General features: G+C 38.0%; 1 protein-coding gene across 3 annotated transcripts in view; it reads right to left on the bottom strand.

The window, feature by feature from the left end:
• Window positions 1–23,565, bottom strand: part of CDIN1 (CDAN1 interacting nuclease 1) — a 220,117-nt gene that overhangs the window by 83,795 nt on the left and 112,757 nt on the right. For 2 of the 3 annotated variants that reach the window (XM_065871753.1, XM_065871754.1), the window contains 2 exons: window positions 13,268–13,333; window positions 12,554–12,659 (listed from right to left, as the gene is read on the bottom strand). In XM_065871753.1, coding sequence (XP_065727825.1) covers window positions 12,554–12,659; window positions 13,268–13,333 — 172 coding nt within the window. Of the gene's footprint in view, window positions 1–12,553; window positions 12,678–13,267; window positions 13,334–23,565 lie in introns of all 3 variants that reach the window. The other variant, XM_065871752.1, reaches the window with a different exon arrangement.

Genomic DNA, 23,565 nt, shown 5'->3' with positions numbered 1-23,565 from the left:
ACAAAAGAAGTGAGCACTTTCATTTCCCCAGCTTGCCGCCTGGAGAGAGTTTCCAGGAGGCAATGCTGGGAGGAAGAACCTTCTCAGAGTTGAGGAGATGGAGCTGGGGGAATGGGAAGACCAGGCAGTTAAAGACTTTGTCATAAAACAAGTCTCAGTAATTTTAAAAGGATTCAAGTTTGTTTCTGACCTCAATGGAATTAAATTAGAAATCAATAACAGAAAGCTATGTGAACAAGTTCCAACTATTTGGGAACAAAACAGCATGCTTCTAAATAGCCTGTGGGTCAAAGAAGAAATAAAAATAAAAATCAGAAAGTATTTGGAACCAAATAAAAAAAAAATACAACATATAACATTTTGTGTAATACAGCTATAGCAGTACTTTGAGGCAAATGTACAACACTAAACTGCCTATATTGGGAAGAAAGAATGGTTTCAAATCAATAACCTCAGGCTTCCACCTTAGGAAACTAGACAAAGAAGAGCAAATGAAACTGAACTAAACAAATAAATAAATAATACAGATTAAAAATTAATGACAAAGAAAACCAACAGGAAAAAGTCAATAAAATGAAATATTGGTTCTTTCAGAAGACCAGTAAAATTGATAAACCTCTAGGCAGACTGATCTGGAAAAGTGGACAAAATTATCAATATCAGGAATGAAAAAGGTGACATCACTATAGATTCTACAGATATTAAAAGAATATGGGAGTATTTTGAATACATTTATGCTAATATATTCCACAGCTTAAATAAAATGAATAAACTCTTTAAAAGACACAAAGTATCAAAGTTCACTCAAGAAAAAAATAGATAACCTGAATCCCTGCATCTATTAAATAAATCAATTTTGTAGTTTAAAATCTTCCCACAAAAGAACAGCCCCAGATCATTTGACTGGGAAATTCTACCCAGTAGTTAATGAAGAAGTAGTAACAATTCTACACAAACTTTCCAGAAAACTGAGGATAAGGGAATACTTCCCAACTCATACTACAAGGCCACCATTACTCTAATACCAAAACCAGACAAAAAGTTTAGAAGGAGAAGCAAATCACAGACCAATCTCACTCATGAATGCAGATGCAAAAATTCTTAACAAATTTTTAGCAAATCAAATATAACAAAATATAAAAAGGATATTGCTTCATGACCAAGTGGGGTTTATCCCAGGATGCAAGGTTGGTATAACATTCAAGAATCAATCACTGTAATTCACCATATTAATCAATTAATTAAAAAATATCCAGGGGCTTCCCTGGTGGCGCAGTGGTTGAGAGTCCGCCTGCCGATGCGGGGGACACGGGTTCGTGCCCTAGTCCAGGTGGATCCCACATGCCGCGGAGCGGCTGGGCCCGTGAGCCATGGCAGCTGGGCCTGCGCGTCTGGAGCCTGTGCTCCGCAATGGGAGAGGCCACAGCGGTGAGAGGCCCGCATACCGCAAAAAAAAAAAAAAAAAAAAAAAAATCCATATGATCATCTTAATAGATGCAGAAAAAACATTTTGACAAAATCCAACACCTATTTTGATAAAAACTCTCCGCAAACTAGGAATAGAGGGAGTTTCCTCAAACCTAAAAGGCATCTACAAAAACCTATAGCTAATATTATTCTTAATGGTAAAAGATTAAATGCCTTTCCCCCAAGACCAGGAACAAGGTGTACACATTCACCACTATTCACCTTTGTATACGAGATTCTAGGCAGTGCAGTTTTAAAAAAAAAAAAAGCATCCAAATTGAAAAAGGAAGCAAACTGTCTTTATTCATAAACAACATGGTTGTCCATATAGAAGATCCTATGGCATCTACCAAATACGTAAAGTATTAATAAATGAGTTTTACCCACTTGCACAATGCAAGATCAATACACCAAATCAAATGTATTCCTCTATTTTAACATGATAAATTGGAAATTGAAACAAAAAAAATCACTTCCTATAGAATCAAGAAATATAAAATACATAGGGTTCCAAATTGATCTATAAACTCAATGTGATGCCAATCAGAAGTCCAGCAGATTTTTTTAGGAATTTATAAGTTGATTCTAAAATTCATATGGTAATGCAAAGGACCAAAAATAGACAAAAAAGACTTGAAAAAGAGAAATGAAGTTGGAGGACTAACACTACCTGTTTTCAAAATTATGTTATAGTAATCAATACAGTGTAGAATTAGTATAAAGACAGACAAATTGGCCAACAGAACAAAATAGGGAATTCAGAAAAAGGCCCATACATATATGATTAATTGACTTTTGACATATGTGTAAAGACTATTTAGGGGAGAAAGGATAGGCTTTTCAACAAATGGTTCTGGCACAACTGGATATCCATATCCAAGAAAATAAACTTCAAGCCATACATCACGCCATACATAAAAATTAACTGAAAATGGGTGCTAGACCTAAATGTAAATATATAATTATAAATCTTTTAGAAGAAAACAAGGGTAAAATCTCTGTGATTTAAGTCTTTAAATCTGTAAGATTTCTTAGATATGACATCAAAGGCATAATAAAAGAAAAAATCTGGTAAACTGGACTTCATTAAAATTAAAAACTTCTGATTTTGAAAGCCACTGTTAAGAGAATGAAAAGACAAGCCACAGACTGGAAGACAATATTTCATATCTGACCATATATCTGATAAAGGACTTAAATCCATGATATTTTTTAAACCTACCAAAACTCAATAATAAGAAAACAATTCAACTAAAAAATGAACCGAAGATTTGAACAGACGCTTCTCCAAAGGAGACAAATAGATAAAAAATAAACATATGAAAAGATTCTCAATATCATTTGTCATTACAGAAAAACTAAAATCACATTGAGACACTATTACACAACTATTAGGAAGTTTGAAGTTAAAAAGACTGACCGAAGGGAGCACCTGGAACTCCCATAAACTGCTGATGGGAACATAAAATGGTACAACCACTTTGGAAAACAGTTTAATCACTTTGAAAAAGGTAAAAATCCACTTACCAAATGTCCCAACTATTTTGTTCCTATGTATTTGCCCGAGGGAAATGAAACCATACAAGATTTTTACATGACTGTTCATGGAAACTTTATTACTAATAGCCAGAACTAGAAACAACTTAAATGTCTATCCACAAGTGAATGGATAAACAAACAGTGGGACAGCCACACAATTGAATACTTGCCAGCAATGAAAAAAATGAACTCTTGATATGTTCAACAACATGGATGAATAATGAAATAGTTACATTGAGTAAAAAAAAAAAAAGCCAGACAAAAGAGTATATGCTGATTGATTCCATTTACAGAAAACAGAAAATGTAAACTAATGAATAGTGACAGAAAGTAGATCAGTGGTTGCCTGGGTGCAGAGACAACTGAAGGGATTGAGAAGAAGGATTCTAAAGGGGTACAAGGAACTTGTAGAGGTGGTAGGTATCTTTGTCACTATCTTTGTCATGGTGATAATTTTACGAGTTTATACGTATGTTAAACTTGTCAAATTATGTACTTTAAATATGTGCAGTATGTTGTATGTCGATTATATCTCATTAAAGCTGTTTTTAAAAACACCATTACTTATTAAAACAGACTTTTTACATGCTTACTTTTTTCTGTACCATATATAAAAAAACTCTGATTCTGTAGATTTCGAATACAACAATTTAGGGGTTGTTATGTTCTGGGTGCATAGGTATGTATATCTGACAGGATTTTATATTAATCCTACAGATGTGCATTTTGAATATACAATAAGGAGAGCAACAGAGAACGTCTGGCCCATTTTCTTGAACCACATGAAGGTGAATATCTACACCTCATATGCTGGAGAGGTTTTTAGCTTCAGCTTAGCAAACCCATTAAGTGAGCGGTCCCCAACCTTTTTGGCACCAGGGACCAGTTTCGTGGAAGACAGTTTTTCCAAGGACCAGGGTTGCGGGGGGATGGTTTCGGGATGATTCAAGTGCATTACATTTATTGAGCACTTTATTTCTATTACTATTACATTGCAATATATAATGAAATAATTACACACTTCACCATAACGCTAACAGGAGGCAGAGCTCAGGTGGTAATGCGAGTGATAGGGAGCGGCTGTAAATATAGATGAAGCTTCGCTCGCTTGCTTACCCGCAGCACCTCCTGCCGCTTACCTCCTAACAGGTCACGGACCGGTACTGGTCCATGGCCCAGGCGTTGACGATCCCTGCATTAACTGACAGAGTAAGTAGCCTCTTATAACAGATTTATCACTATGACTGACATTAAGCTGCATGGTGGAGCAGAAAGTACACGGGTATGAGTTCAGAGGGAGACCTGGGTTCAGGTTCTGTCTTTGCAATTTACTGCCTCAGTCCTCACTATGAAGCCCTCAAAGGCAGAGGCCAGATGCCGTGACTAACAAGTGTCTGTGAAGTGTTTGCTGATCTGAACCAGTATTCCTCAATAAAACTCTTCTTTTTCTTATGAAGACCCTATGTAGAAGCATCTAGGCTAGGAATGCTGGGGGCTAGCTGGCAAATGAAGGCCATGTAAAGAAGTGGACTTCAACTTGATGCAGGTCAACGTCATCATTAGAAGTTCTCAAAACGAAACAAAAAAAACCTCCTAAGGTCCAGGCTCCACCACACACCAATTAAATCAGTTCTCCAGGGATGAATCTCACATCAATATTTTAAAAGTTCCAACCATGTGATTTTAATACATGTGAAGTTTGAGAATCACTGCCCTAAACCCCAAGCCCTTTTAGCAGCAATTTCAACCTGATCTCCATTATTCCAAAATTAATTTCAAAAATGAACTCTGTATCCTTGGGCTCCTGACTCTAACTGTGCTCCTGAGTCACTTCCTTTATTTTTCTCTTACTCTCTCTGGACAATCATAACGGTTGTGTTTCCATCCTTAGAATGGACACCCAATCATTTGCTTCTTGGTCTGATTTGTGGTAATACTTCTGAAACATATGTGATTCATATTAACTCTGTCATAATAGCTCAGCAAGAAGAGTTATGCTTTCAACAATTCTCCCCTGGAATTGGGAAACTGGTCAATAGGCACCATCCCTCCCCAACTAAAAAAAATCTTGTATATGCTTGAAGGTAATATCAGACAGACATCTTTCTGAGAAACTGTGATTCACTGACATTTCCTTATCAGCCTATTTTCTTTCCCTTTAATCCATGATTAACTCATTCCAGTTTTCTCAACCACTATCTCTTTATTGCAAATACCACTTCAACGGCCTAAGACAACATTTCTATTCCTCGTTCAGTTTTGTATTTAAAGTCAACATTGAAAACAATTAACAATGGCAGAAAATATGAATTCTGTGGTGGGCAAAGTTCTTGCTATTCATACTCCAAATGCAGAAGAAAATGGTACTTAACCATTATGAGAACTCATAGAAGTACTATCTACACAGAAGATACTTCCTTTGTCCTTTTAAAATATTTCTAGGTCACTCCAGCTAATAACAGTGTCAAGTATTTCTCTGGAACAATGAGATATCAGTATCTCACAACCAGCACCACCGTAAGAGATGGAAAAGCAAATTATTATATTTTTACCTTCAGAGAGGCCCTCTCCAGTGCATTTGCTAATTATTAGTCAATCTGTCTCTTGTTGCTGGCGATGACTGCTTGTTAGTATACGGCAGCAGTGCCTTCTGAGGCTGCTGTAATTGAAGGTTTGCAAGAGCTTCTATAGCTGAGGCACATTCTCCAACCTAAGACAGATGCGATCAGCCTTGTTGTTAACAAGACTGAAATAACTGGGAATCTGTGATTTGGTTAATTGCAGGCTTCCTGGAAGTACCTTCATACAGGAAAAACTTTTGGACATCCTCCCCTTAACTCTAACTGCTTGGCAGCCCCATTCTAAATGCCTCGCCTCTCAAGTTAGCACAGCCCAGAGAAACCCAGAGAAAGCAATCACTAAACCATTGAGTCAATAACCAATCTTTAAAAAATACTTAGAGGTAAGAACTAAAGTCAAATCGATTCTTGTGGTAGAAGGTATTAGCTTACCATTGCCTCTAGGAGTGTAGACTCTCTGGAGCAAAAGGTTCAAAAATCCCACAGATGGAACTCAGCTCTTCCATCTTTTCAGTGAGACATCAATGTGATCAAGCCCATATTTCCTCTGGTGCTCATCTCCCCTCATATCCTAACATCAGCACAAGAAATGACTTTGGAAGACAAATATACTTGCTTCCTTTGATACCTTTAGTCCCAGTCAAGAGGGGTCCATGGCCTGGACCCAAACTTTAGAGGATTCTGCTCTGGCCTCTTCTGGTTGTATCGCAGCCCATGGGGTGAGGAGTCTGCAGAGCACAGGGGACATCTTCACCTGATGTCTGTTCCCTCCAATACCTTTCTAAGTCACACTCCATGTTATCAGGGACCTCAGAACTTCCTGATCAAATAGTCCTGAGACCACTCTCAGGGCCTGCCTGCTTGATAAGAGGGCAGACCACCAGAGTGTGCACCTCTGGCCTGAGAGATGACCAAGGGCAGAGGTTTGAAGGTATCAATACATGGAGCTTGGATGTACAGGCTGGGCTGTGCTTAAAACCTTCCCAGGTGTAGGACAGAGCCAAAGGTGATAAGAAAAGGGAGATGGGCCGTGCAGTGGCGGCACCTATTCCTACACTGCCATATGCAGCCTGGATCTCCGAGAAGTCCAGGAATTCTTCATGCAAATCTGAACTCCCAGATCTTCATGCAGGATAAAACAGATTTTATTTACTGCCTGTTAACTTGATACACAACCTTAAATATTTGGGCACATTGTATATAGGCCTCCAATCACACTCTTGTCCCAGGCCCCCAAGTGTTAAGGTGGGCCCAGTTTTACGCAGCCCTAAAGAAACTAGAGAATAGCTTCTGCTCAGGATTTTCAAGGCATTCCATGGCAAATATCAAACAAGAGACCTTGCTAAAGTTTTGTGAAAGCAAATAATCAATATAAGATTAAAAATACTTGCCTAAAAAACTTCATAAAATGCATTTGCCACTTATCGGTTATTTTCTATTTTAAAACTCTATGTAAATAAACATGCTATATTTCATGATATAGATCTGCAATAGGCTATACACCTGAAAAGTCTATAAAAGTTCTCTAGAAAAATGAGGCATTTTTCTCACCGTCCTCAGAGCGGCATTCTCAAAGAAAAAATTTTGGTCTTATTGTGTTTTAATGTCACAATGTCTAACAAAATCCTTAATGGTTGATTCAAACTGTTGTTGTCTGTTATGCATCAGGAAATCCATTCATATATTTATTTGTTCAATAAATATCTACTGATCACCTACTGGCACCTATGTGCCAGGCATTCCACCAGCTTCTGGGCATTTGATGTTGGATAAAACAAATAGGTAAGACGTAACTCAATATATTAACTGGAGGAGAGTGGCAAGTAAACAAGCAATTACAATATTTGACAAATGCTATGAACTTATTAGAAGAACACAGGAGGAGCACTGAACGCAATCGTGAACTGCAGGAAGGTTTCCCAAAGAGACGTCAGTCCAGCTGAGTGCTGACGTTAGCCGAGTAGGAGCTTATCTGGCAACGAAGGAAATTAAAACATCTACTCAGAAGACTTCTAAATTCTATCAGACAGTGATACACAGGAAAAAGAGACAGAGGAGAGTGTATCTGTTGACTGCCAAGTGCTGTGAAAGTGCTTTATATGTATTAAATAACTGCTCTGCACAACAATATGGTGAAGAAGGTGTTATCAACCTCATTGTGCGGAGGAAAAAACAAAGGCTCAGGGACATTAAGCAAGTTGCTCCCAGTCATGGGACCAGAGAGTGGCACAGCCTGGATTCAAGCCCAGGAACGGAATAGGTTCCTCCCGTTACATCAAGGATAACTAAACTGGAAAATCACGCTCAAACAAAATTTTGCCTTATTCTTTCCAGTCAGTAAGCTTAGATCTTCTTTGAGAGAAGGAGAGAGGTATGTCTACCAAGTGCACTTTAGTTTTAAATAGATTCCACTGATGACAGTGTGTCAGAACGTGCCCAGAATGGCAGATGACAGGGCTGAACTTAACAGCTGAGATTTCCACGTTCTTGACTCAGTGCTGTTGGGCGTTGTTCATGCGCTGTATGGTTGCATGTGGTTCTTTGTAATTTAGAGTCATCAGTATTTTCATCCAAACACACCCACTTTACCTCCAACCACTGAAGTGAGCACAGGGTGTCTGCTCCTGCTTCTTTGAAAGGCCACAAGTTAGAACCCATGTATATTCTGGCCTCACATCGTAGAATTAGTTTCTTCTTTACCTGTCACCATCTCAATGAGAAAATAAACTTAGTAATGTAGGTCAAAGTGTCAAAGAACCCACCTTTTGACTAGACAAGTAGGACGAGAAGGTATTTTTTGTTTCCAACTGCATAAGGAAATATTTTTTTATACAATTTGTATATATATATAGCCCTAAGTATACGAGATATATATATATATAAAGATATATGTAAATATATAATGCATTTTCTATACAATTGTATACATAGCCCTATATAATTTGGGGCTATGTTATGGTTCAAATGCTGCTTCTCAGAGGCATTCTTTTAACCCCACAGAACTGGAAGAGTTCTGAGGCGTTCTTTAATCAAGATCGTACCTGGGATGAGGGCCCACTTGCCGAAAAGGCAGCTTATGTTCTGTACTCAATATCTGATTTTAGGGAAGGTGACTACATTGCAAAATTTAAATTTGTTTGAGGTCAATTAAGCTGGAGAAAATTCTTGAAGCTTTGATTACAAAGGAATGAAATGCACCCTATGTGTAGTAATTAGAAATAGCAATATAAAAGGTAAAGCTCTTTCAAACCAAGTAAATTGGTGTTTGTATAAATGTTTCCAACTACTGTCTATTCATTCACTCAGACATTCACTTACTCAGGAGTAAGTATTATGAAGAAAAGTAGAGCCGAGTGAGAAGAGAGGATGACTGAGTGGGTGGTTAGGGAAGGCCCCCCTGAGGAGGGGAAATTTGAGCAGACACCTGAATGTCATAAAGGGCAGGCTATGTGGAGATCCAAGTGAAGACAGTTCCAAGCAGAAGGATTAGCCAGAGTGAGGGTCTTGAAGCAGAAACAAGCAGTGTAGATTCAGGGAAGACAGAGAAAGCCAGCGTGGCCAAGGAAGTATAAGAGACAGAGAGAACCTTAGGTGAGGGGAGAGGGGCAGGTGCGGACAGAATCGGGGGTGGTGAGAGGCAGATCATGCGGGGCTCTGAATGTCACGGTAAAGAGTTTGGATTTTATTTTAAATGTGGTGGGAAGTGGCCCAATCTGATTTATGTTTTCCAAGAGTCAGTTTGGCTGGGGTATGAAACACTGACCACAGGAGTGCAAGGAGACCAGTTTGGAAGCTACAGGAATAGTCCAGGAGATGCTTACAGACACTGAGGCGGCAGCAGGTGGGGTGGTGATACAAGGCACAATTTGAGATGTGGTGAAGGTAGGGCTGAATGGACTTGCTGATGGATTGGTGATGATACTCGGGGTTGAGGATTTGGAGATATTGTGGTGCCACTAGTTGAGCTTGGGAGGAAATGGGGGAGTAACAAGCTTGAGGAAGAAAGTCAAGGGTTTAATTTTGGACATGTAAAGTCTGAGATACCTATTTGATAACCAGGAGGAGATACTGAGTAGCCAGCTGGATAGATGAACAAATGTATACTCAGGGGGAACCTTAGGGCTGAGGGTAAAAATTAGGAGATGGCAGCACAGAGATGGAATAAAGCCACAGTCTCTGGTGAGATCTTCCAGGGAACACCCAGGTAGAATGTAGACAGAAGAGGGAGGAGGGTGAGCCCTGAGTTCCAGGGCCTTCCAGCCTAGAGCTGGGAAGAGGAAGAAGAGATAGCAAAGGAGACAGAGTACGTTGCTGGTGTGTGGGGAAGAAACCCAGAAGAATATCTTTTGGAAGCCATAAAAAGAGCATGTTTTAATAAAGAGGGAAGGTGTGATTGGGAGCTGCTGAAAGGCTGAGTAAGAATACTAATTTACATAAAAAGAAAACTCTTAGAGAAATATTAAACTAAAATATAGGGGCTCTGTAGTTATTTATGTGGAAAAATAGGCTTAGACAAGATTATGATTGCACAAACATTGAAAAGTCTTATCATAAAATCCAATGTTTAATCTAAAAATAATGTGACAATTTTTTCATTTCATGTCTGTAAAGTCAAATCATTATGCTGTATACCTTAAACTTACATAGTGCTATATAGCAATTATATCTCAATAAAACTAGAAGAAAAAAAGAAAAATAGTGTGACACTAGAAAACAGTTCTTATGTTGACTAGAGGCTTATACAAATAAAGCAATTAACCCAAATGCCAACCAACAGCCTCCTTGAAAGGCTACCTATAAGTGGGAAAGATTTCTTCCTACTCTGATGAATTTTAGCTAATGCTGTGTGAGTTGTGTTGAGGCAAAATATAAAAAAAGTAGGATCCCAAACTTTCATAACTGCGCTACGTTCTCCTTCTGTCAAAATGCCTCATCACTGATAAGTCTGTATCATTATTACAACCAAAATTCTATATCCAAGTAAATGCCTCTATGTTCCATATCGAATGTCAGCATGATCTGCATTTCTTGGCCTCTCTGCAGACATTTTGTGAACTAGTGACTTTTGTGCAGAGCACTCCCCCCTCGAATGATCTGGAACACTCAAAACTAAGGCTGGCTTTCCCTTACCACACAACATGCCCTAAATGAACTATGTCCACTTAGCTGGTATACATTCAAACAATGTGTTTAGGAAATGTAAGTCAACAGTAGTGTAAATAAAACATCATTAAAATTTAAAACAGCAGCAGGCAACACAATCCAAAATCCAGCCCAAGTCAAACTATTAAGTTATCCATTGCTCAAATGCCCCTCCGGCCATGTGAATAATCCATAGGTCTACCATACGCGTGACTTGATTATTTAATCAGCCTCTAAAATGGGGAGGGCTAAGCACAGAGTAGATGTTCAAACAACAGTTGAGTTGTTTTAGAATGAAGATGTGCCTTTGGAATTTTCAAGTAAGCTCTACTATTTGGGATTCAAATTCTAATTGTTTCTCATAAAAGGCTTGATCAGTACCAACGTGGGGAGACAGTCTCAATGCATAATGATTGAGCTTACCAGTTTTTAAAAAATGCCTTAGCAACCTAAACTTATGCAATTTAATTTTCTTGTCATTGCTTTCCCTATAATATCAAAAATGATGCTTTCTTTACTATTTCAAACTCATCATAAAATTGCTAAAAATCTGAAATTCAATTTGTCACATTACTGCTGATTTGAATAATGGCTGAATAAAAGACAGGAAACGCTGAAGCAGCATTGATTTCTAAAACATTTTGCACTTTCCTCCTCCATCCCTGTAAAGTAAAGCTCGGATGCTATGCACAATTACACAAGAAAATCAAGAAAGCCATTACATTTAGCATTTTGTCATCATCATTGTTACCATGGCAAAAAGTGGGCTTAGTTTAGCACATCTACTACGGGAGAGGTCCACTGGCCTTTTGTAAAGCTGAGTAACAATATAATGCCAAATTCTGTAGGCTGTCACTGTTTTTTTCCAGGGTAAGACTACTGTCCACAGATGCTACTGTCTCTCTCCTTAATGATCGGACCAATGTCATCTTATTATTGTATTCTTACAGTTGGCCAGTGACCAAGGAACACAGTTAATCTAGAAAGGTTACCCCTTGACCCACCTTCTGATCTAAGGGGTAAAAAATATGTGGTGGGAAAGCTTGGGACTCCAATAATAGCAAAGGCCAAAGTTTCAACAGTTGTACTGTAAATTACAATAGAGTTGTGCTAAAAGTAGCACAGATTTAGACGTGAGAAAGACAATGCATGATAACTAGTTGTACCCATAGTTACATTTTCTCTGAGTATCAGTTTAGTTGTCTGTAAAATGGGAATAAACGTAACTTTCTTGTGAGTATTAACTGAGATAATCTGCAAGCCCAGACACATGGTGGGTACTCAGTAATATGGCATCCTCCCCCCTCCTCCAACACCATCCTTTTCTTAACCACTGAGATCTCCATGCCTTTGGGAATGTTGGTTGAAGTTGGTAGGTAAACTATTTTCTACCACTGGAAGGTAATTTGTTTTCATCTTTCATATCGTTTGGATACTTTCCTCAGAGAGTTGAGGATAAAATATTTTTTTAAGATCTGACAGAAAGCATAACTTCCACATCAAGAGGATAAAAGTCAGTGTCAATATCATAATATATATCACATCCTATTTTTCATATTTTAAGTGACACCAATATCATCACTGTGAAATGGAAAATGGCGTCTACACTAATTTTGACATTAGGCAGAGATTTTTCGTTTTAAAAAATGAAGCTACATTATGAAAGCAAAGAAGTTGAAATTACCTGAAACGAATACATTAATCAAGTCTCGGTATTTACTAGAAACAAAGGCTACTAGCATTTTTACCAGCTAAACAAAATATTTTTTTCTAATGAGATTTCTGCTGAGTATCGTTTATCTTAAGAGAAAAATAATGGGCCTTACCTATTCCAGTAGCTCCAGAACTGGTCATGCAGGTAGGCGTGGTGGCTACATTCATCACCAAATGAGGCTTTGCTTTCAATCCAGTGAATTATGTGCCCTTCTACAGCTAAGGGACAAAGCATTACTAATATAGAGCAAAGGGAAGGGAAAATTGAAATTTTTGAACTCTGTCTGGGTCTCTCTATGCTTCACGTTCATGAACAGAGGCTTAGCCCTCACCATCATCTATGGATGTAATTATAAAACAACACATCGTACATGTTCGTAACAAGGAACATTTATGCTACAATCACATCCCTTTTATTTTCGTCATTTACAAAAGTCTCTCTCCTATTCTGAGACTGCCTGTATAAGTTGACAAGTAATGTGAAAGCAAACCAAGTGAGCCTGGTTTTTCAATAGAACCCTATGTTAAAAATTCGGTACTTAGAGAAATGACTTAAAAATGGTAACCAAAATGTCTTTAGAACACATGTTTATTTCTCAAATATAAATAAAAGTTTTTAAGGCATAGGTTTCTTCTAAACCTATAATTTTCTGCTATTTTAAAATAATCTTTTGCAATTATTTCACACTTTTAGATACAAAATTATCAAGCTAATCTAGATTCTCTGGTAACATTTGCTAATAACATTAACACAATTTTGCAAAGCTATGGGAAAAACACATCCCTTTTCTCTATAAACAAATGCATAGCAGAGTTTAAGGACTTACCAACGGGTACTTGTAAAATAAAGTCTGGTGTTTTGTCATAACCCTTTGCACGGAGCTGATCTTCATCTACAGGATGAACAAATACTATTACTTATCACAGTATTCCATTAACAAGACAGCAATATAATTGCTTTTCTTCCTTAAAAATGTGTAAAAATTACTAATGCAGTCATACATATCATTCTTATATATGCAATGCTGTGTAGGAATAAATGAACTTTCATAACAAACTGGAAGCATAGATATAAAAATGCCTCTTTGTCCCTTCTGCATTTTTATGTCTTTATTATAAACATCATTAATTCAAGCTGTCATACACTACCTTTCTTATAATTGAAGATACTCAAAATAATGAAGTATACTTACTGATTAAAAGAAAAGGCTTCGACCACCATGAATATCACTAATGTTATCAAGCCAATATTGACATTGGCCTTTATAAAACAAATGCTTTCATTAAAGCAATTAAGAAAGTTTAGTTTCAATTAGTGAAACTATTCCTACATACAAGAACATAAGAAAGAGACAAGGACAGTGAGATCCCCACAGAGAATTAATTACCCTGCTTAATACCTTTGGTCGGCTATTGTTTCTGGCATTTACCAAAGTTTTACAACTAACAATATGTAATTCTGAAAAGCAAACAGGCTTTGAGATTTTTTTCTAAGTCTGTTCGATTTCTTGATCCTCTGTAAATATCAATGAGCCATTCAGGAGGAAAGGAGGCAGGAAAACAGAGTGCTTGACAAAGTTGGAAAAAACTACCTAGGTCCTTGGTTAAAAAAAAAAAAAAAAGTCCTCCAATATTTTCTAAACGCTGTCCTTGACTTCTAAAGGCATTACAATGTGATTCTGAAATGAGCAGTTCTCTGTTAGATTTTGGAGTGACCTGGTCATTCAATTCCAGACATGGCTTTCTGTCTTCACCCAACCTCAACTAATGGCCCAACCAAGTAACAAGGAAGGCTGTGTGGTCTCTTAACACCTACTGGGCTGTTGACATTGTCATGCATCCCATTCGCCTTCCTGCATCACCTTTGATTAAAATTAATGGCCCATTCTCAGTTGTTGGGTAGCTTATTTCCAATCCATTTGTCAGGCCAAGACAGTGGTTTCATGGCCAATGTTCAGAAACTCTGTTTTAGAACACTCCTGTGTACATCCTGAAAGGTCAGCATTTTAAACGTAAATAACCTTTAAATGACAAGACACATATTTAAACTAGATATTTAAATTAAATTTGGTTACAGTTGTTATCCTTTATCCAAATTTTGAAGGACTGATGCTAGAATTTGAAACAATCTCCCCTGCTTGAAATATAAAAAATTCTATGTTAACTGTTGAAATAAGGAAATAAAATTAATCTTACTTTAAAAACAAGAGAATTTGGAAAACTGAACTGTGGATGAACAAGACTGAAAAAATTTCTATCCTCTAAATGCATTCTGGCTACAAGAATGTTTAACGGAAAAGGCATTTATTAAATCAACCCAACTGCCTTGAGCTGATGTTTCAGGTAGCTGATGAACAGTTTTAAAAGCTGGGTTGACATTAAAAAAGAGATTAATATTTTATTAAAATTATCCTAGCTTGATCAACCTTTGCAGATGTTCAAATCTGTTTCAGAAAGAAAAATGATATTTCCGACAGCAGCGCAAAACAAAATTTCAAAGGTCACCAAGCAATCCAAACGCACACACTAAAATCCCTTAAAAGGCAGATGCTACACTCTTGTTCACTGCGCCAAAATTACTACCACAATACCTACAATTTACATTTCCTGAAGATAAACATCAGGTGAGGCTAGGAAATCTTTCCATCTTTCTGTGGAGAACCTCAAAGTACAAGAGTATTCATATGCTTTCTCCATGCCACCCCCCCCACCTCCCTCCCTCTCAATATGAAGTTGATTCAATAGTAACTGTACTCAAAAGACAGCTTCTAGGAGTCTGTGTCACCACGAGATATTACGCTTTTTTTTTTTTTTTTTAAAGAGGTTATTCCACATATTGGAAGTACTATGCTATTATGTATTGGGTATCTTCTCTGTTTATTTTCTAAACCCTCACTGCCTTACCTGCCTTGTTTCGATCTTCACACTATCTCTTTCAACCTAGATTTCCTAACAAAGGAGGAGGGTACAACTTGGCAAAGTTCAGAGAAGATGAGAGTGCAAGTATAGGAAGTAGCATTTATGAACAGGTGGCCTTGCTCACCTGGTCTAGGTCCCAGGAGATTTTTTTTTTTTTTTTTTTTCCCCAGGAGATTTTTAAGGTCAGCCCCATCCATCTGACCTGATTTCCTGGCCTTTGCATTATGCTCCTTTCCTGGCTCCCAGACCTTCAAAGATTTCTTACCATTAGATCATTATCCAAACCATTGGGTATGGATTTAAAATTTGGTTGACCATTGGGTGGGTCAGGGTTCCAACTCTAGGATCTCGAGGTTATGGCTCGGTCATCATCCCACATGACTTCCCTTCTGCCTCCTTCTTTGTTCATTCCCTTGTCATTGTGCATGTGCCCGTCTCCCAAATCCCGGGCCTATTCACTGCCCCATTCTCACCACCAACATACGCTTGGCACATATTTAAGACTCAGAAGGGTAACTGAATAAAATATAAATGCATTTTTTAAGAATACCCATGTCTTCTGCAAAGCCCACCTGAACTGACTTAATAATTTTCTTTCCTGATTTAAGAGACAACAAAAGTGACTCAAAGTTCAAGGTTGTATTTGATAACTTTCACTGCTATCTTTCACCCCTGGCCCCAGCTGTCTGCTCTGAGGTACATCTTGATCATCAAGGAAGGGACTACACATGGGAAGTTTTCCTACCTTCTTCTTTGGTCTGTAGTATTTTAAATAACATTGGATTTATCCATTCCTTAAAGTTTGGGCAGAATTCCCCATAATAAGCAACCTAGGCCTGCTGCTACTAGAGTGGGTAGCTCTTTGGTTACTTTTCCCTTTTTTTTTTTTTTTTTTATGGCTACTGATCTGTTTAGATTTTCATCTCTTATACAGTCAGTTTTGCAATTTATATTTTCCTTGGGAATCATAAGTTTCATCCATGTTTTTAGAGCTTTTTGTACATATTGGAACCAAGTGGTTACTTATGATTTTTTGAACTTCCCAAGTGGAAAACTGGATGTTTAAGTAACCTGCTGTTTTCTTCAAGAAAAAATGGTCAGGATTAAGAAAAAAGAAAGAATAACATTAGTTAGAAAGGGAAAAAAAAGAGTAACAGCAATGTTTTAGACTAGTACTTTTAGTATAACTTCCCAGAATTGCTGGGGATCAATATGAAATCAATCTCCAAATTCTGTATACCTAACTTATTCAGTGAATGTAGCAAACATGAAGTAGGGCTCTTCTGATTTAAGGTATATTAAAAACACCTAATATATTTCATAAGTACAAGCTTGTTCATGTCATTGTTTAAGTGTTCATTATCAAAGTTAATATAAGAATATTCTCACTTAAAAGCAGACTTGTTAGCCTCTAGATCCACAAAATGTAGGGTATTTAGATAGTGTGCCTTAAGAAACAGTATTTCTGAGCTTGTAAAGTCTTCCAACCTTCCAGTTTATACAGGATAAAAGAGGCCAAGAGAAGTTAAGTGACTGCCAACACCTGGGCCTCTCAAATAGCCAGATATAGACAAGAGCCCACCACAACCAAGTACTGGTTTGTCCCAACAGACCATATACCACTCTTGATTATGGCAAATATTTAAATTTGATCATGTGTAATACTTATGAAGTGGGGAAAATTTTCTCCTTTTCCTCCTGAAAGATTTGGAAACGCAAGAGAGGGGATGGCTATCTGTTGGATAGTATTTGGTTGACACCTGACCGAAGAGGAGATGAACGAAATAATCACTTGATCTCTAGCCTTTTAATGATCCTTTCTTCAATGGAACTAAAAAACCAATGAAACTGCATCCACAGATAAAACTGATGTTACATTTTAAAAGACAATCCAGATCATCATTTGTTTTTAAGTTGTCAGGCTTGCCTTTAGAGGACATTTTTAAAAAGGAATCACATATGTAAAGAACACTGTGAAAGTTTAATTTCTGGGGCCTTTTAATTACCCTCTCCTCTAAATGCCCAAAATATCCAAAGCAATTAAGTACTGATTACACAATTTCTTTTTTTAAAATAAAGGCGTGATTTTGAGTCAGAGAACAAAACACATCTGAAACTAGTTAACATATACTTAAGAATCATAGCACGGCATGAGGACTGCCAAGAAGAAGTTTGAGGTTTTCTTTTTTTTTTCTTAAAAGACTTTAAATTTAAGAAATACAGTTATTTCCCAGAGAAATTATGCAAAATTCCAGTCCATAACATCTGAAAATGAAAAGAAAAATAATATTCTGACATGGTCTTTTATCTATGAATTTGTCAAAACGTTTCTAAAATGCTAGGTTAAAATACCTCGTACAAAAAGAAACTTTTTAACACCTGTTACATTTTTACTAAATTGGGGAAGGGCAAAAAATACACATCAATACAAGTGAAAACTACAGTATATCTTTTCTACTCCAGTATCTTGTTTTTCTGGGTTTTTTCCCCCAAAAACACTGTCTCATTCAATAATTGGTGCTATGACCTTTGCATCCCATATTCTTATATTCTCTAAGAGTAAGTTTCACAGCCTTTCCAATTTAAGAAGTTAGCAGGGTTTTGGTAATAGATGTTACTATGCTATGCAAACCATCGCAAAGGTACACCGAACAGATATGCATTTAATGGGGAGAGCGATAACACAGATGAATGAAATCTTTAGAGAACCTAAAAATTTCATTACAGCCATTAGTTTTAACCTCTTCCCCCAAAGCCTCTTATCAAAGCCACTAATAAGGAATACAACTGACTGCTCTGACCTTGTCCTTTGCTTATGTCTTTAGGGGACAATACTTGTGAAAATTGAAGTGCCCTAAAGATAGGAAACAAATGGGAGGTCACAAGCCAGGACAGTGCAAAGTGAGGCAGGGTAGGCTGGCCCCTGCTGACTGGTGGCTGTGGAGACAGAGGACATGAACATGGACAACAAAAGCAAAACTCCTCCATATTTTATACTGCATCGCTCTAAATTCTTTTGGTTTAATGCCACAAGAGAAGGGACAAATCAGCATGGTAGAGTAAAAAGAATTCAGGGCAAGTTGTTGGGAGGGGGAGGGCAATAACTGTGATGAAAGGTCTGGGGCAAGTTTCCACTGAACAGAACAGGGAGACTGGATGGTCACAGAGCCCTTTCTGACTCCAAAATTCTGTGGAATGGATGAATGTTAGCCTTTGTCTGCCCCAGCTCTTTGAGGTGTAGTCACTGATGTTAAGACCCTATTGTCCCTGAACGAATCTCAATGGAGGGAGGCATATTAGCAGCTCTGAGAGATAAAAGTGGTCTCTACACACTGACACACAAACACACAGGACCAAGGAACCAATCCAACAATAACAGTAACAGATTTGACCCCCGATGCCTTTTGGTTATGGGGAATAAAGCTCCAACCTACAGCTAATTTTCTGTGGGGTGAGATATTTGATTTTTTCTGTCCTGTACTCTGCCCTGTCTGGCACTGCCACCTTACTCTCACAATGTGATTCTGGTGGGCGGTCCTCCCGCCCCCCTACCACTGGCCACAGGAGTGGACACTTGACCCAGAATAACTGATCAGAGTCCTTTCTAAGGTTCATTATGAGGCCAACCAGAAGCACCACTGTTCCCTGGGATTAGAAACTCTCAAGAGTAAACAAATTAGCAACTGCCAGGGATCATCTTTGTTGTCTAAGAATGAAGCCAACAGGGCAAAAAAGAACACAAAAGGGAAAAAAGAGGAGAACTGATGACACTGTTTTGTCTTCTGGATTCTAAACACACCAGAAGCAAACTTCTCCTCTGGACTTCACGGGTATATCTCTGAACTAATAAATTCTCCTTTTTTGTGTGTGCATATAATCTAGTTGGACTGGATTTCTGTCACTTACAACCAAAAGTTTCAATTTATCATCAGTGGCCAGGAAAGCAGATATTGGCAGATGTGAGTTATCTAACCAGAGCAATGGTGATGGAAGAGCTGTGGGCCTGAAGCAGGAAGACTACCATCGTTAAGTGGACAGGGTAACCTGTCTTCAAAGTTCCAAAGAACCTGTCTTTCAGCAGCATACACATGTCTGTGGTTCTTTTCTCTTGGTCCCAGGGAGAAGCGTGCACAAGCATATTCAATAAGGCAAGTAAGTAAAGATGGTCCCTCACCTCAACAACTTCTTCAGGAAGGGGAGAACAGGCCCCAGATTCTCCACATCCTGCCCCCAATATAATGTTCCTGTTACCCCGAAAACTGCATCCAAGTTTTAACCTTTAGTTAGGAATTTAAATAGTTGATACCTTCTGAAATACCCAACCATCTCAGTTCCCTTTAGCCTATATAACCATATGTTTTATTTCTAGTCTCTTACCCTCTACTGCTAACATCTGCATGTAAACACAATCCTAGTATTCTAAATCTCATCTATTCCCACTGCCTATTCTTCACCTAAAGTCATAATCCCCCGTTTGTCACATCATAATCACTTCCCCAGAGCACTGCTGCTTCAGGTGGGGAATAAAGCAGCAGGAGTAGATGAACTCTTAGAAACAAAGATCCTAATTTCTTACAGCAAGGGACATCCTTCACTAAGCCTATTTGGCTTTACAGATGACACCCTCCTGGAGTCCCACAGAGTAATACATAAATGCTAGAAAAGCACCCATGTAAAATATGCTGGTTTGTCATAAGGCAAGACCAAACATGGTAGGGTGAGGAAGGGATGAAGCAAATGTCTCTCAGGTGTCACTCAAAATAATTGTTAGGTTCTACTAACAGGGCAACATTCACTGGAAAGAATAAAATAACTGCAGAGCCATCCTTATCAAGCCAAACTTAACAAGAATTTGCACCAGACAGTGGCTGTGGAAGTCACTAATGAAAGTCCCTCCGACCTGGAGATATGCCAACCCACGGAGGATGAATGGTTCGTCTTCAGTCTTTGGTACAAGCTCTTTCATATATTCCCTAACAGTGCAAACAGTCTTGTCATCTTCTGGCAGTCACTATTTTCCTTTCCTCCCTTGCCTTTTGTCCAAATCTCTCCCCTCACCCCCTCAAAAAAAGAGAGACAGACAGAGAGACAGAGACAGAGAGAGGATATAAAAAAACGTGGTTTCATTAATTACTTGAGAGATACAAATTAAAACATCTCCATCAGTAGACATAATACATTTTCTATTTCACTGATGTTAGAAATGGAACAAACTCTTAGCAGAGGGGATAGGGATGGTCACAAGTGACACTGGTCAATTTAAAGTTTAAGAAGGGTTCTTTGTGCTTCCAAGCCTAAAAGTCGGCAGTAGGCTCTTCACATTTTCTGAGACTTTAAATGCCGATCAATAAATATTCATTCTAAATTAACTATCCTTGGAAAGAACTGACCTCTACTTATCTGAAATTTTCCTGGAAGGCTCCATGTTTGACTTAAGATTTTTTTTTTTTTTTACCCCTAATGGTACCTGCCCATAGCAAGTACTAAAGGTATCCATCTGCTGCACCAAAAGAAAGAGTGGTTAGCTTAGTGGTAAGACAGCCAAGCTAATGAGCTCAACTAGCTGTCCGAGAAGCACATGGAAGCAGCAAGGGGCCACTGAGAGAGAACAGATGAGGAAGTAAAATTCTATCACCACTTCAGGAAAAGTAGCTTATGAGCCAGTAGCATTTTCTTCATATGTAAAGGGTAGCTATTGATTTTTAATATAATCTGTACCTTTCTTTCAAAAATTTCATAGGAGAAGCAGGATAACAGCCTTGAATGTATTTATTTTCACTATCAAGACAATCAAGTGAGATGCACTAGATGAAACTGCATTCTTACTGGGACGGACAAGGCAATAGTGTGTATGACTGAGCAGCCGGACGGCGGGAGTGTCTGTCATCATCCTTGTAGTAATTAGTGTATAGTTCCTGACATGTAGAGAACATACGCGACAAAAGTTAACTGAAAAGAATGAATGGATAATGAATAAAAGAATTACAAGAACTCTGAGAAAATTGCTAGAAATTACCTGTACTTATTTGTTTGTAACTTATCTCCCTACTAGACCATAACGCTACAAAAGCAGGGACTTTATCTGACTTATGTCTAATGCCTAAAATAGTACCTGACTCAGTAACTTATTTTTCAAACAAATATGCGAATAAAATATATTTTCGAGTTGGAGAAACTAAAGTCATTTATTCAACGTTGACCCCTCTTAATACAATATACATTTCGAGAAGTACAAAATGGATAAATTTACAAGATAGGATAAATCCATGGGTACACCCAAATCTTCAGTGAAAAGGACTCTCTTTCTTTCCAATAGTGCCTGGTTAAATCTTGTGCCATAGCAACTGCTCAGTACATGGTTATAAATCAAGAAAATTTAAGAAATTATTAGGGTTAAGATAAAAGTGATTTATTTTTATTTTTCTCTTTTATCTGACCTCTCTGTTTTACAGAGGTCAGATAAAATATGTATTTTATAAAATGACATATCGAGCACAATGGGTAGAAAATTTTAAATGAGATAAAAAATTTCAGGAAGTCATAATTCTTAAGAAGGGGTAATATATAAACAATAAGAATCCTCATCTTTTGAAAGTAGTCCAGATTTGAAGGAGGGAGGGAGGGAGGGAAGGAGAGAGAGAGAGACACGGAGGGAAAGAGATTGATTTTACCTTCACTTATTAAAAAAAATCAAAGTAAAACAAACATGTTTGCAATGCCTCTGCAACAAAATTCACGGTGTACACATGTAAACAAGAAAACATAAAATACGTTTAGTGGTCTATTTATATACCAATATTTTTGATGATCTATCTAAATTTACCTGGTACAGCACTTTAGATATGATTAATCATTGTGAAGGGGTACTTACAAGGTAAAAGAACAACCCCATAACAATACTCCATACAAAGCTTTGAATTTTCATGGTTTAACCATAAATAAACATGTATTAATTCAGTATTACATTAAAACGCTTAAAGTGCATAGAATAACAACTTCTTCATATGCTGATGAGGAAATGCTTCAAAACAGGACTGAGGTTACATGAAGCCAGCTAAAACACCAGTTAAGTATCGTCTTCAGTATGCTTCAATAAAAGAATTACCTCTAGATCTTAGAGCACAGAGGAATAGATGGGATTCCTCCATATCAAGTCCCCTTTCTGAACACGTATGCAAGTGGCAATGACTCCCTGGCGTGTTTCTGCACTGCCTTTGTCAGCCATGGCCAATCCAGTCTAGTGCACTCAGTTCCCGGAATCAAGGGAGTCAAGGACCTGGGACTAAGTTTAAGCCATGAGTAAGCCCTTTGCTTTTCCTCCCTGGTGGGGTCTTCTAGTCCTCAGGAAGGAAGCAGAGAAAAGCTAGTCGAAGCAAAGAAGTGGTGCCAAGGGCCTGACTACTCTTAAGCAGATGTATGCTTGATGTATACCAAGCAGTCTTGAAAATATGACTGCTCAGTCAGTGGCTTCAAACAATAGACTTGGCCGTGCCGTATTGGTCACTGAGTGATCGATATGATCAGATACTTCATAATATTATCGGAACTCCATAGTTCTACACCATATCTCATGGTGCATCATAGGTCATCCATTCCAACTGGTTCTGAGTCATTATACACTCTTGTTTTTTATCAGATTTTAAAACGTGATTTCTATCTAATTCACCCTCTTTCCATATGCTGAACATCTCAGTTGTTCTTCTTATATAAAAAAACATTTTATGGCTGAATAATATTCCATTGTATATATGTGCCACATCTTCTTGTGGCACATATATACAATGGAATATTACTCAGCCATAAAAAGGAACAAAACTGAGTTATTTGTAGTGAGGTGGATGGACCTAGAGACTGTCATACAGAGTGAAGTAAGTCAGAAAAACAAATACCATATGCTAACACATATATATGGAATCTAAAAAAAAAAAAAGGTCATGAAGAACCTAGGGGCAAGACAGGAATAAAGATGCAGACCTACTAGAGAAAGGACTTGAGGATATGGGGAGGGGAAAGGGTAAGCTGGGACAAAGTGAGAGAGTGGCATGGACATATATACACTAGCAAACGTAAAATAGATAGGTAGTGGGAAGCAGCTGCATAGCACAGGGAGATCAGCTCGGTGCTTTGTGACCACCTAGAGGGGTGGGATAGGGAGGGTGGGTAGGAGGGAAATGCAAGAAGGAAGAGATCTGGGAACATATGTATA

Source organism: Phocoena phocoena, chromosome 2 (genome assembly GCF_963924675.1).
Source record: "Phocoena phocoena chromosome 2, mPhoPho1.1, whole genome shotgun sequence".
Lineage (NCBI taxonomy): Eukaryota > Metazoa > Chordata > Mammalia > Artiodactyla > Phocoenidae > Phocoena > Phocoena phocoena.
The sequence above is the reverse complement of the archived record's forward strand: the minus strand, read 5'-3'. Positions and strand labels throughout refer to the sequence as shown.